We start from the raw sequence: 15,000 nt of genomic DNA, 5'->3' as shown, positions 1-15,000 counted from the left end.
TTGTTGGGGGGGTTGGTCGGGGGGGCAGGGTTGTTGCTCCATCCCAGCCACAATAGAATCCCCAGCTACGCCGCAACAGGCCTGTAGCTGTTATCTGGATAGGACAGACTGTAGGGGCAGGTCTGTGAACATGGAATACTGTCTGTCTCTCTGTCTCAACACACTGCTGGTGCATCAACAGTTACTGGTGATCAGCTTGATTGGATGGCATTCCTCAGTGTGATGCAGTGCACGTAGACCTGTGACCTATCCCATGCTCTCTATCTGTCTCAGGCTGGCCAATGGCAGCATGGCTCTGATCGCTGCAGGAAACACTTCCAGGTCAGAGTTCATCAAGCACCTGAAGAGATACAACAGCGTGACCAATCAGGTGAGCCCAGGCACCTCCCCCCGTGACCCCGCCCACCCAGGAAGTGGAGGTAGGCGGTAGGGCAGGATCAGCGTGATTAGCGCGTTGTCACCTCAGATTAGCTGTCGGCGGTCAGACGTGGCTAACTCGGGCTGAACCGGTCTAACCCAGGCCAGGCTGAAGCAGATTAGCCCAGTTCCTTATACCAGCCTTGGCTAGCATTGGTGGTGAGCTCACCTACATGCTGTATATAGAGCAAGAGGACATGATCAGAGAGAGAGAGAGAGAGAGAGAGAGAGAGAAAGAGTGGAGGAGGAGAGAGAGAGAGAGAGAGAGAGAGAGAGAGTGGAGGAGGAGAGAGAGAGAGATGCACTGTTTACTCAACAACACGAACACTGATACAAAATCAATTAGAGTCAACCCAATTATAACATATCAAAAGCAAAATTACATCACCTATTATGACCCCCAAACACAAAGCAAACTGCAGTGTTATCTGGCCCTGAATAGACAAGATTATCTGACCATGGCAACTGATATTGAGAAGCACCTCGACAACGGACAGACTGACAGATTGTGTCAACACTGCTCTCCGAGGGAGGAGGAGACAGAGCTGCGCTTTACAACCAAATGTGAAAAATATAAAACATCAGAACATTTTCAACTTCCCTAAGTTCAACCGGTCCTGCCGTTTGTTTTCAACAACCTTCCTGACGAAGACATTTAAACTACTCCCCGGGGGGGGAGAGTGCTCTACACTTGTGGCACAGCTCCTGACTGCCTGCCGCAATCTGAGGGACAGCGAGTGATGGAACACAACCACAACACACCTACTATATTTCTACACACACACACACACACATACAATCCATTACAAGCGGTTACTTCGTTAATGTTCATATATTATGCAGATTTGTTTTTTTTGTGTTACTGCAATTTTTTACTTTGAGTTATGGTGATTACTTATTGTTTTGTTTTATGGGTTTTTTCAATTTACATACATTTCCATGTATTTAAAAAGCTTTGGCAACAGAATCTAACTTCTTTAATTTATCATGCCAATAAAGTGAATTGAATTGAATTGAACTGAGAGTGAGAGAGAGAGAGAGAGAGAGAGAGAGAGAGAGAGAGAGCCTACTGGAATATTCCACCATGGTGGTTATTTCAATCACAGGTCAGTGTGACTGTCTGAACCCCGTGTCTATGACAGCGTGGTGGGATGTCGGAGCCACGGGAGCCAGTGCTGACCAGGTCAGATTAAGCCGGGCTGTCTGTGTGTCACAGTATTTGGGTCATGTTGTTGTTTCCACTGGTACATCTTTAGGTCAGGTCAGGAGCAGGATGTTGGCCAAGGACAACACGGCTGACCATTTTGTGGACCTCCTCCCTCTCTAGCCTGTTATGCGTCATCACTGCCCCCTAGTGGCCAGTCTGCTCTCTGGCTGACAATTCCGCGTTCTCTCTTTCCTCCCTTTAGAATCAGAATGGCCGGGTTTCCCGAACGAGTTAAGAAGCACTTAACTCCAAAGTACTTCTTAACTCCCATACAAAGGGTTGCTTAAGAAGGTTCTTTATCGGGAAACGCGGCCAATATCTTTATTGCCATGCAGTTTTTCCAACATACAGTACTAGGAATTTGCTTACGATCGGGGTGTATAACATTGAGACAACATTGGACAGGGTGCAGGGACGAAACTGGACTCTCTCTCTCTTCTCTCGTCTCTCTCTTCTTTCTGTCTACTGTCTCTTTTCTCTCTGCTCTGTCCTGGTGCTGACTGTAGGTCCAGGTCCAGCTGAGTCTCTCCACACCCTAACCTGAGACATTAGAGACCAAACAAAACCTTTCAAAACACCATCAGGAGGGAATATGAAACGGGTCTGAAAGCTGCTCCTGGTCAGTTAACCAGCAGCCTTTGGCGTGTCTGACTGACCGGTTCTTCTCTCTTCTCAGTTCAGCTTCTCATTCGTCCAGACGCACGCGGTGCGGGCCGTTAGGCTCCGCCCCCGCTCCCTGGCCGGCTGGGCCGAAGAGGCGTCGGCGGAGAACGAGGAGGAGTCTGACTCCAAGACGACGCCCATCATCTCATCCGAGGGAACGCACCCCTGGAACATTGACGGGGACCTGCTGGAGGTTCCCGGGGAGCTGCTGGTCAGGTACGAGCACGACCCCTGACCCCTCACCGCTCTGTATGTTCTGTTTGTCCAGCACGGTGACGTGTGTGTGTGTGTGTGTGTGTGTGTTCTCTCCAGGGTCCACCCACAGCTGCTGACCCTGTATGGGGAGGAGGTGGAGGAAGCAGACGAGTCACCTGTCAAATGTAGCTGTATCTGATCCAGCCTGACGCTGCTGTGTTAGACCTGCTACAGTCCAGGTCTACCAGGACAGACTACTGGACCTGCTGGACCTGTCTGTCATAGTCCAGGTCTATTGGGACAGCCTAGCCTGGAAGCCAGACTTCCTCGCAAAAAAAACAACAACAAAAAAATCCCCAGATACAGTCTGGACTTCTTCCCTTCCACATTGATTTCCAGAAATTACAATGTAACCGGGCCAATCAGGGAGTGCGTCCTAACTGCTGTTCTTCCCCCCAGTGGGGACGCAGCCCCTGATTGGGTCCAGTAGTTGATGATGTGAAATACAGGCTAATGGTGTCTCCCGAAGCAGCGAGCACTAACGTTAACGTTAGTAGAATAAACAGCCAGAAATGCAGGTGTTGCAGAAATAGACTCAATAACAACAATTAAACAAGAGCAAGAGAGTTTGTCAACGAGAGAGAGGTTGTCAAGGCAAGTAACCCAAACCTACCACAGCTTTATCTGAGCCTGTCTGTTGAGGATTCACACACCCGCATAGCTGTGCTCTCAAGTTAGCACTACTACTACAGCTACTACTACTACTACTACTACTAGTAGTACTACTACTACTACTACTACTACTACTACTACTACTACTACTACTACAGCTACTACTACTACTACTACTACTACTACTACAGCTGCTACTACTACTACTACTACTACTACAGCTACTACTACTACTACTACAGCTACTACTACTACTACTACTACTACTACTACAGCTACTACTACCACTACTTCTACTACTACTACTACTACTACAGCTACTACTACACTACTACTACGACTACTACTACTACTACTACAGCTACTACTACTACTACTACCACTACTACTACTACTACTACAGCTACTACTACTACTACTACTTCAGCTACTACTACTACTACTACCACTACTACTACTACTACTACTACTACTACTACTACAGCTACTACTACTACTACTACTACCACTACTACTACTACTACTACTACTACTACTACCACTACTACTACTACTACTACTACCAATACTACTACTACTACAGCTACTACTACTACTACTACTACTACTACTACAGCTACTACTACTTCTACTACTACTACTACTACTACTACTACTACAGCTACTACTACTACTACTATTACTACAACTACTACTACTACTACTACTACTACCTCACCAGGACTACTACTACTACTACTACTACTACTACAGCTACTACTACCACTACTACTACTACTACTACTACTACCACTACTACTACTACCTCACCAGGACTACTACTACTACTACTACTACTACTACCACTACTACTACTACCTCACCAGGACTACTACTACTACTACTACTACTACTACTACTACCACTACTACAGCTACTACTACCACTACTACTACTACTACTACTACCACTACTACTACTACTACTACTACTACTACAGCTACTACTACTACTGTACTACTACAGCTACAGACACACACCTTTGTGAAATGTGTTTTGCTTTGGAACCAAAAAAGGCAAGTGTACTGTGCTACAGGCTGCCGTACTTCAACAACTCTGAATGTCACTGAGTAGAAATCACCAGCACAACAACAACAACAACAGGTTTTAAATATAAAATTATTTTTTATATAAAAAGCAAAGACAGCAAGATACATTCCAGTGCAGAATTACATAAATTAAGACCAAAGGAAATGTGTTGACAAACAAACGGTTGATGTTTACACTCTAAACCTATTTATTAACAAATAAAAACTTCATAAAAAAAAAAAAAAAAGGAATGTGCCTTGATTCTGTCCAACCTGATCTCTTGGTCACATTAAAGTTTGAATCCCTGAAAGCCAAGTATATAAGCAGATAATACATACACACACACACACACACACACACTCACGTCCTTTGAAAACAGAACTGTAATCAGAGCTCTGGGAACCTGAGTCATTTCTGCATAATGCACCCTTTCATTTCTGTATTGTGAGACTTGTGTTCACACATACACACACATGCACACACACACACACACACACACAGCCATGTCAACCATATCACTGATCTGATCACAGCTACTCAGGGTTTTGGGGGGGGGGGCGGGGGGGGCAAGGTGAACGGCAGGGTCAGGGTTACGGAGGTGTGACAGTCTCGCTCTCTATTCTACATGTGCTCAAACAAGATCTTTCATAAAACTTTGTGATAAAAGAACGGGTTCTTCAATATCATACTGTATATGCATATATACACACCTAATGACATATACATGTACATACACAGACCTGGGCTTACGGTGTCTGTCCACATATAGGTCCTAGCCATTCAAAAAAGCTTCAACAGTGCATTTTTTTCATTGTACAGTAGGCACAAGCAATATGTGCGACCGGATCCACACAGACACGCCCCCCAGGCTAGGGGACAGGATGTCCAGAGACAGAGCGTTCCATCAGGTCCAGTTCCATTTAAGGACTGGCAGCCGACTGAGCCAATCAGAGCTCTTCGTTCATCCCCAGCTCCAGGGGTCAGTAAAGTGCATGTGTCCCGTCTTGACTGCTGACCAGGTTAAGTCCGTCTGTCCTGCTGGCCATTGGTGCTGATGTCACAGGTCTACTAGCCTCAGACTGGTGTCTATGCCTGATGATGCGTCAGTAGAACAGCTCCCCAGCAGACTCTCCATGTTGTAAAGTGTGTAAAGCACCAGCAATGATACGGTCCTGTGTCCTCTATTAACACACACACACACTCCTCTGTCCACCATCATGACACACACACACTCCTCTGTCCACCCTCATGACACACACACACTCCAGCGTCCCCCCGTTAGGACACGCTCTCCGACTTGGGGACGTAGTCCCAGCTGTCCCTCCTGATCTCCTCCTCCTTCTTCTTAAACTCCCTCTTGAAGAAGCCGGCCTGTCACACACACACACACACACACACACACACGGTCCAGATGAAAAATATACATAGAGAACAGTTTGTGTGTGTGTGTGTGTGTGAGCGCGTGCCTGTGGGTGCATGAGCGCTGGGCATGTTTGTGTTTATGTGTGTGTGTGTGTATATGCATGTGTGTGTGTGTGCGTGTATGCGTGCATGTGTGTGTGTGTATGTGTGTGTATATATGCAGGTGTGTGTTTGTGTGTGTGTGTATATGTGTGTGTGTGCGTGTATGCGTGCATGTGTGTGTGTGCGTGTATGCGTGCATGTGTGTGTGTGTGTGTGTGTGTGTGCAGCTACCTTCCAGAGGGCGAAGATGAGAGCAGCCAGGATGAGCAGGCCCAGCAGCAGGCTGACCAGGATGATGAACACCTCCACGGACGCCTGCGGCTTCTGGTTGAAGTGACCGTCCAGAACCACCTGGAACAGACGGGCCAGACGCTCAGAACATGGCCGAGGGTCCAGACAGGGGGAGGACCTGGGCCATAGGGCTGTGTGCTGTAGCAAATGTGGTTCTAGGTTCTGTGTTCTAGGCTGACCCATCGTTCTACAGGTAGGTTCTGTGTTTTGTGTTCTAGACTGGCCTGTACTATGGGTTCTATGTTCTGTGTTTTAGACAGACCTGTTCTACGGGTTCTGTGTGCTAGACAGACCTGTGCTATTGGTTCTAATGGAGGTTATGTGTTCTAGACTGACCTGTGCTATGGGTTCTGTCTTTTATGTCCTAGACTGACCTGTGCAATGGGTTCTAGGTGCTGTGTTACACTAACCTGTGCTATGAGTTCTAGGTTTTGTGTTCTAGACAGACCTTTGTTATGGGTTATATGATCTTGACTGACCTGTGCTATGGGTTCTGTGTTCTGTGTTAGACTGACCTGTGCTATGGGTTCTGTGTTCTGTGTTGGACTGACCTGTGCTATGGGTTCTATGTTCTGTGTTAGACTGACCTGTGCTATGGGTTCTGTGTTAGACTGACCTGTGCTATGGGTTCTGTGTTCTGTGTTGGACTGACCTGTGCTATGGGTTCTATGTTCTGTGTTAGACTGACCTGTGCTATGGGTTCTGTGTTCTGTGTTAGACTGATCTGTGCTATGGGTTCTGTGTTCTGTGTCAGACTGACCTGTGCTATGGGGCTGTGTCAAACTGACCTGTGCTATGGGGCTGTGTAGACTGACCTGTGCTATGGGTCTGTGTCAGACTGACCTGTGCTATGGGGCTGTGTAGACTGACCTGTGCTATGGGGCTGTGTAGACTGACCTGTGCTATGGGGCTGTGTAGACTGACCTGTGCTATGGGGCTGTGTAGACTGACCTGTGCTATGGGGCTGTGTTGTAGCAGGATTGTGTGCTGGTCTTCTCTGGGGGAGCTGATGACACCGGTACTCTCTATCAGCATCACGCCATGACGACCCTGAGAGAGAGGGGCGACACACATCAATAGGGTATCATACAAGAGTGTGTGTGTGTGTGAGTGTGGGTGTGTGTGGGTGTGCGTGTGTGTGTGTACGTGTGTGTGTGTGTGTGTACGTGTGTGTACCGGAGACAGCTGCAGCACGGTCGGGTTGAGTTTGACCTCCAGCTGGATGGTGGCCTCCTTCCCCATGTCCATGTCGCCAAGGCGACACACCAGGGTCTCGCACAGGTCATCACCATGGCCACAGTACTGGGGAGGAGCCAGGAGACACAACATTGTTACTATCAATATTAATAATGATGTTCCCGAGTGTGTGTGTGTGTGTCTGTGTGTGTGTGTGTGTGTCTGTCTGTCTGTGTACATGTGTGTGTGTGTGTGTGTGTGTGTGTGTGTGTGTGTGTGTGTGTGTATACCATCTTGCGTGTGGTGGTCTTGGAGAAGAAGAAGAGGAGTTCTCTGATGAAGGAGGCTCGAGGGACATCACAGTCCTTCTCCACCCTCACCGTCGAGTTCTTCAACACACACTCCCCCTGGGAGGCCTGGCGGACAGAGAACACACACACACACACACACACACACACCACAGGTCAAACACGGGCAACAATATGATCTGCTGACAACTCAAACTCCCCAAAACCCAAGACAGGAGTTCACATTGAATGTGCTGTGTTCCAGTAGGCCTACCTGGTACTCTGCTATATGCAGCAGTCTGTAAGGCCAAGGTACCAAGGTCTTTGGAAGGTCGACCTCCACCACTGTGTTCAGGGCTCTGCTGGGTCCAAGGTTGAGCACCTGGAGAGTGGCGGCAGACGGACAGCATACTTCAGTTTCAGACTCACTCGTGTGTTTACTTTCATGGCACCAGTTCTGTGGTGAGTCACACTTATGGCAGTCCCCTCGCTGGCTTGTCATAGCTAGCTAACCCCTGGGCCTGATTTCAACATCATATTTCAAAACAGATGGGCAGACACTTTTTCTTCACACAGACTGATTCTAAATTATATAGAAATTCGACACATCACTGGTGTGCGACACATCATTGGTGAGCGCAGTTTGCGCTATTTCCATTAAATGATCCATTCCATTATTGCTACTTGCAAACATATTTGTGGGTGTATTAGAGGTGGTTCAGTATGTTGTGCTTTGCCTAATATTGCCCGTTCTCCATAGAGAGTGAGGACTGTACCTTGTAAGTGTAGTTGAAGCTCTCGGTGAAACAGTCCACAGGAGTGGGCTCCTGGTCCCCAAATACAAACGAGTTTGGAGACATAAACCTGTGAGGGACAGAGAGCAGGGGACACTGTCTCTGATTGGCTAGTTAGAGTAGGATATCAGACACACACACAAACACCCACACATAAACACACACACACACACACAGCTAGTTTTACCCGTGGATGTTGAGGTGTACCCCGTATCGGAGAGGCAGGGCCAGGCTGGCAACGTTGTCGTGGAGAAGCTCCTCGCTCTCATAGTTGTCTCTGAGGAGGAGACACACATCACATTAATATCACACACAATCACATTAATATCACATACAATCACATTAATATCACACACATCATATTAATATTACACACAATCACATTAATATCACACACATCACATGAATATCACACACACCACATGAATATCACACACAATCACATTAATATCACACACATCACATGAATATCACACACACCACATGAATATCACACAATCACATTAATATCACACATAATCACATTAATATCACACACAATCACATTAATATCACACATAATCACATTATTATCACAAATAATCACATTCATATCACATTCATATCACACAATCACATTCATATCACACACAATCACATTCATATCCTAGAGCATCACCAGTCTACAACCTGCAAATTGACAAGTCTAGAACCTATATCATCACCAGCCTACAACCTGCAACCTGACCATTCTAGAACCTAGATCACCAGTCTAGAACCTGGAACCTGACCATTCTAGAGCCTAACTCACCAGTCTAGAACCTGGAACATGACCAGCCTGGATCACTGTGGTACTAAGAACAGTGGCAGGGTAAATCCTAGAACATCACCCCTCTAGAACCTGACAGGTCTGAAGCCAGTCCATCTGGACTGCATACAGGGAAAACAGAATTAAGGTAATTTATTGGAGGCATTAAGGTGACATAATCCTGGACATTTAAACACATCTGGCTTCAGAACACGAGTCCAGTTACACTCTGCTCCAACCTCCACACACAGTCTGACAACATGAGACTCCGCAGACCTCGCCATACTGGGCCAACACACACACACACCAGCATGCTTCAGGGATATCTGGAGAGCGGTTATAGGACCAACATTTACGCGTGCAGTGGACAGCTCCATGTTTAGGTAGGCCTCTCTCTCCCTCTCTCTCTCTCTCCCTCTCTCTCTCTCTCTCTCTCTCTCTTTCTCCCTTCCTCCCGCCCTCTCCCTCCTCCTCCTCCCTTTCTGGGTAAGTGTCACCAGAGATTACAACATCTAAACAGACCTTCAATCAGGCATTCTTTACCCAAACATCGGAACACAATCCTCCAAACACTTGGGATAACTTAAGTGTTGTGTCAGCTAGAGCTAACGTCAGCCTGAGCAAACTACTGCTTAGAGTCCTGGCCTCAGACTCTGTTGACCTGTTACCATGCCAACACGCAAAAAAAAAAAACACCACTCTATCCCCCTATCTCACTCCACTCCTCAATTAATGAGTCTTCTAGGAACTAGAAGGGTTTATATGATTGGCTAACTGTGACATCAGCTGCGTGACACAACCGCCAAGCGCATCATCAGTTCATCTCTCTAGCATGAGATCAATGTGAAATATTAATCACACGTAATGATCACAATAACAATATCAGGGAAATAATCGCAATAATTATTTTTTGTCATAATCGTGCAGCCCTAGTGAGAGGTGAGAGGAGAGGGGAGATGGGTGAGGGTAGAGAGAGGAGAGATAGAAGAAAAGAGAGAGGAGAGATAGAAGAGGGGAATGAGGACAGGGGTGAGGGGTGTGTCCTTACCCAGTGGCATTGAGATGGATGATGATATCACCAGCGCTGCTGCTCTGGTTGACATCCAGCAGGAAGCTTATGTTCAACTACAGGAAGCATGAAGTAGACACATTCAGGTTACACCACTAAACATTCAAGTCACCTTGTCCGGTACTGTACTCTGACGTGTGATTGGCTAAGCGTGCCCGACCCTAGCCAGTGATTGGCTGGATGCTGTACCTTGCTGTGTGAGCTCATGTACAGGTTTCCCAGGCTGCAGTCCACGCCCACCGCAGTCCTGTTGTCCTCCACCAGGTCACAACTTACTGAGTTCTCCTCCTGGAGACACACACATACACACACACACGCACACAGAAAGTCAGGACGGGTAGAATTAAGTGTGTGTGTGTGTGTGTGTGTGTGTGTTTATGTAAATAAATGTGTGTGTGTTTGTTTGTGTAAATAAATGTGTGTGTGTGTGTGTGTGTGTGTGTGCGTTGGTGTAAATAAATGTGTGTGTGTGTGACTCACAGTGTCCAGACTCCAGGGTGTGTGTGTTGGTGTAAATACATGTGTGTATGTGTGTGTATGTGTGTGTGTGACTCACAGTGTCCAGGACTTTGATGTAGTGCAGGTTGGCGGGGAAGCGCAGCAGCAGTCTGGGCAGGAAGACGTCGTCTCCAGCGTTGGCCAGCGTGGCGTTCAGCAGAATGGTCTTCCCGTTCCCCAGCGCAAAGTAGGACAGGTCCTCGTGTTTCCTGTCGCAGAACCGCCCAGAATTAGCTTTCACGACGGCCGAGTCGACAAACGTCAAACATCACACTTTCAAAATGGCGGAAATTGCGAGAGCGATGAGACAAGGGGAGAAAGAGTGGAGGAGGAGAGAGAGAGAGGGACAGAGAGAGAGAGAGAGGGAGAGAGAGAGAGAGAGAGAGAGTGGAGGAGGAGAGAGAGAGAGGGGGGGGAGAGGGAGAGAGAAAGACAGAGAGTGGAGGAGGAGAGAGAGAGAGTGGAGGAGGAGAGAGAGAGGGAGAGAGAGTGGAGGAGGAGAGAGAGAGAGAGACAGACAGACAGACAGAGGGCTGAGTGAATGAGAGGGAGGGTGTGGTTCTGCAGGTTTCATCTGGTATGGATTTGTTGACCAGCTTAAAGCGCGTGCTGGGGGCAGTGTTGAGGGTAGTGTTGAGGGCAGTGTTGAGGGCAGTGTTGAGGGTAGTGTTGAGGCAGTGTTGAGGGTAGTGTTGAGGGTAGTGTTGAGGTAGTGTTGAGGGTAGTGTTGAGGGCAGTGTTGAGGCAGTGTTGAGGGTAGTGTTGAGGGCAGTGTTGAGGCAGTGTTGAGGCAGTGTTGAGGGCAGTGTTGAGGGCAGTGTTGAGGGTAGTGTTGAGGGCAGTGTTGAGGGCAGTGTTGAGGGCAGTGTTGAGGGTAGTGTTGAGGCAGTGTTGAGGGCAGTGTTGAGGGTAGTGTTGAGGCAGTGTTGAGGGCAGTGTTGAGGGTAGTGTTGAGGGCAGTGTTGAGGGCAGTGTTGAGGCAGTGTTGAGGGTAGTGTTGAGGCAGTGTTGAGGGTAGTGTTGAGGCAGTGTTGAGGGTAGTGTTGAGGGCAGTGTTGAGGCAGTGTTGAGGGTAGTGTTGAGGGCAGTGTTGAGGGCAGTGTTGAGGCAGTGTTGAGGCAGTGTTGAGGGTAGTGTTGAGGGTAGTGTTGAGGGTAGTGTTGAGGGCAGTGTTGAGGGTAGTGTTGAGGGCAGTGTTGAGGGCAGTGTTGAGGCAGTGTTGAGGGTAGTGTTGAGGGCAGTGTTGAGGGTAGTGTTGAGGGCAGTGTTGAGGGCAGGACAGCGGTGTCGTGTTCTTGTGCGCTGCGGAACATTCCACGCGTGGCAGGAACAGGAAGGAGGAGCAGGCTCCCCTCATCTAACAGTCACATGATACCACACACTCCCACACCCCTCCCTCTATCTCACTACCCCTCCCTCCCTCCCTCTCTCTCCCTCTCTCTCTCTCTGTCTCTATCTCTGTCTCTCTCGCTTGCACTCTTATCTCTTTCTCTCTCTCATAGCTCCCTCCTTCTCTCTCTCTCTCTCTCTCTCTCTCTCCAGACCAGTGTAACAGTAGATGTGAGCTGTTGAATATACTTACTGGGGCAGCACCAGGTGGGCAGACAGCTGCAGGTTGGTGGAACAGTTGACCAGAGAGCAGTAGCGAGCAAACTCCGTCTGTGGAGAAAAAACAAACCAAGCAACACCTTTACATTTAATATCAGCAATCATTCATCAATAGTTAATATTTTTTATATAACATATCTTATATATTATATTAAATATATATTTTATATATAATTCTAGCAATGAATGTGAAGGGACAGATCTAAGCACAGGAGGAGAGAGACACTGGTCTGGGAGTGCTTTCTGGTTGGTGAGGTGGCTGCTATGGGTGTGGTGTTGCTACCTGGTTGGTGATGCGGTTGCTATGCTACCTGGTTGGTGATGCGGTGGCCATGCTACCTGGTTGGTAATGTGGTTGCTATGCTATCTGGTTGGTGATGTGGTTGCTATGCTACCTGGTTGGTGATGTGGTTGCTATGATACCTGGTTGATGATATGGTTGCTATGCTACCTGGTTGGTGATATGGTTGCTATGCTACTGTACCTGGTTGGTGATGTGGTTACTATGATACCTGGTTGATGATATGGTTGCTATGCTACCTGGTTGGTGATATGTTTGCTATGCTACTGTACCTGGTTGGTGATGTGGTTGCTATGCTACCTGGTTGATGATGTGGTTGCTATGCTACCTGGTTGATGATGTGGTTGCTATGCTACCTGGTTGGTGATGTGGTTGCTATGCTACCTGGTTGGTGATGTGGTTGCTATGCTACCTGGTTGATGATATTGTTGCTATGCTACCTGGTTGGTGATATGGTTGCTATGCTACTGTACCTGGTTGGTGATGTGGTTGCTATGCTACCTGGTTGGTGATGTGGTTGCTATGATACCTGGTTGATGATGTGGTTGCTATGATACCTGGTTGATGATATGGTTGCTATGCTACCTGGTTGGTGATATGGTTGCTATGCTACTGTACCTGGTTGGTGATGTGGTTACTATGATACCTGGTTGATGATATGGTTGCTATGCTACCTGGTTGGTGATATGTTTGCTATGCTACTGTACCTGGTTGGTGATGTGGTTGCTATGCTACCTGGTTGATGATGTGGTTGCTATGCTACCTGGTTGATGATGTGGTTGCTACCTGGTTGGTGATGTGTTTGCTATGCTACCTGGTTGGTGATGTGGTTGCTATGATACCTGGTTGATGATATTGTTGCCATGCTACCTGGTTGGTGATATGGTTGCTATGCTACTGTACCTGGTTGGTGATGTGGTTGCTATGCTTCCTGGTTGATGATGTGGTTGCTATGCTACCTGGTTGATGATGTGGTTGCTGTTGCCTCCTCTCTGCTGCAGGATGGGTCGGAGGGGGGGGAAGTTCCTGGAAGCGCCCCGCTGGGCGGGGTGCTCTCTGAGGGCAAAGGTCAGCTGGAACTGGATGGGCGTGAAAATGTCTCTCACATCCCTCTGAAGACACAGACACAGAGACACAGGAGGAAGGGTTCACCCACTTTAAAAACATGGAGATTTACGACGGAGCGTGATTTTTATGTAGAGTGGCTAGCATAAAAGACGAATGTCACCAGGCTTTCTACTGACTCTTTCTTGGTACCAGCTCAATCAACCCTTTCTGAGAAAACATGCTGAAGTCTTGGGCCCTGGCCACAGTAGTCCATTGTGTTTTTCCACACACAACAAGTCTAATTCACTCTCCATGGAAAGCATCCGTTGACAGACAGCAGAGATGACGCGTCAGTAAGGATCACATTTCTATTTGATTTACCACAGGCGTTTGTTCATTTCCATCTGATTCACCACAGGCGCGTCGAACAACGTGACATTAATACATGTAATACTAATACGTGAGGAAACTACACACACAACACACACACACACACACAACACACACACATCTGTGCACACACACACACAGACACACACATCCATGCACACAGATATGCACACACATCCATGCACACACACACACACATCCGTGCACACCACACACACACACACGCACACACACACAAACACACACACTCACCCTCATGAAAGCCTGGTGTGTGTTGCAGGTCTCGTTGTCATGTCTGGCCTTGACACGCCCCCTGGTGGTGTTGGACGTCCCGTTGTGGTGGAAGTAGAAGCGAGCAGGGAAGGCGTCTTTGTGGCGAGTGTCGGCCGTCAGGTTGTACTGCAGCTCTGGGGGGGGGGGGGGGGGGGGGTTAATATCAGGTCATTCATACAGGACTTCACACTCCAACTTATCTTCTTAAGACAGTCCTAAGGGTGCACACACACACACACAGATGAAGGGGGAGGGGTCTGCAGATGGACACAGCATAGTAACAGACAGTCACATCACTGGAGAAGAGAGTGTGTGTGTGCGTGTGTGCGTGTGTGTGTGTGTGTGTCTGTGTGTGTGTATGTGCGTGAGTGTGTGTGTGTGGTTGTCGAACTACCCCCTGCCCTCAACGGAGGTCTGATACCCTGACAGAGAGAAGTGATTCTCTCCCCTCCTCCCCGTCCCTGCTGCTGGAGCAGGGGACTTCCCAACACTCCTGCCCTTAACGCTACACAGAAATAATATATTCAGCAGTGTGCCTGCTGATCACATGTGTGTGTGCGTGTGCGCATGTGTGTTGTGTGTGTGTACATAACCTTGTCTTTTTTGTAACCATTAACCCAGGGCAAACACACAGATGGGCGCTTCCCAAACGTGTCCCTGAAACCGCTCTCTGATCTCTGCTCTCTCGCCCCACGTTCCCTTGGTCTAACGGCAGACAATTAGACTGACTTACAGGAGGGGACTCGGGTTCGATCCCCAGTCAGTGAACATAAAGTATTGTGTGTGTGTGTGT

The 15,000-nt window shown here is 48.0% G+C and overlaps 2 protein-coding genes across 2 annotated transcripts in view; one reads left to right on the top strand and one right to left on the bottom strand.

Annotated features, from left to right (window-relative positions):
* Positions 1-2,681, top strand: part of cerkl (CERK like autophagy regulator) — a gene marked incomplete at both ends in the record, with an annotated part of 40,683 nt that extends 38,002 nt beyond the window's left edge. Inside the window, 3 exons of the mRNA XM_084442882.1 lie at positions 274-370; positions 2,301-2,503; positions 2,600-2,681. Of these exons, the coding sequence (XP_084299008.1) occupies positions 274-370; positions 2,301-2,503; positions 2,600-2,681 (382 nt within the window). The remainder of the gene's footprint in view (positions 1-273; positions 371-2,300; positions 2,504-2,599) is intronic.
* A 1,631-nt stretch (positions 2,682-4,312) lies between these two features.
* Positions 4,313-15,000, bottom strand: part of itga4 (integrin alpha 4) — a 21,291-nt gene continuing 10,603 nt past the window's right edge. Inside the window, exons 15-28 of the mRNA XM_084443654.1 lie at positions 14,187-14,341; positions 13,457-13,609; positions 12,171-12,247; positions 10,647-10,797; positions 10,280-10,378; positions 10,070-10,146; positions 8,422-8,511; positions 8,217-8,304; positions 7,715-7,822; positions 7,444-7,569; positions 7,154-7,279; positions 6,929-7,027; positions 5,918-6,037; positions 4,313-5,593 (exon numbers count right to left, since the gene is read on the bottom strand). Of these exons, the coding sequence (XP_084299780.1) occupies positions 5,501-5,593; positions 5,918-6,037; positions 6,929-7,027; positions 7,154-7,279; positions 7,444-7,569; positions 7,715-7,822; positions 8,217-8,304; positions 8,422-8,511; positions 10,070-10,146; positions 10,280-10,378; positions 10,647-10,797; positions 12,171-12,247; positions 13,457-13,609; positions 14,187-14,341 (1,562 nt within the window). The 3' untranslated portion in view covers positions 4,313-5,500. The remainder of the gene's footprint in view (positions 5,594-5,917; positions 6,038-6,928; positions 7,028-7,153; positions 7,280-7,443; positions 7,570-7,714; positions 7,823-8,216; positions 8,305-8,421; positions 8,512-10,069; positions 10,147-10,279; positions 10,379-10,646; positions 10,798-12,170; positions 12,248-13,456; positions 13,610-14,186; positions 14,342-15,000) is intronic.

The sequence above is a fragment of the Borostomias antarcticus genome (genome assembly GCF_949987555.1).
Source record: "Borostomias antarcticus genome assembly, chromosome: 9".
Taxonomy (NCBI): domain Eukaryota; kingdom Metazoa; phylum Chordata; class Actinopteri; order Stomiiformes; family Stomiidae; genus Borostomias; species Borostomias antarcticus.
The sequence above is the reverse complement of the archived record's forward strand: the minus strand, read 5'-3'. Positions and strand labels throughout refer to the sequence as shown.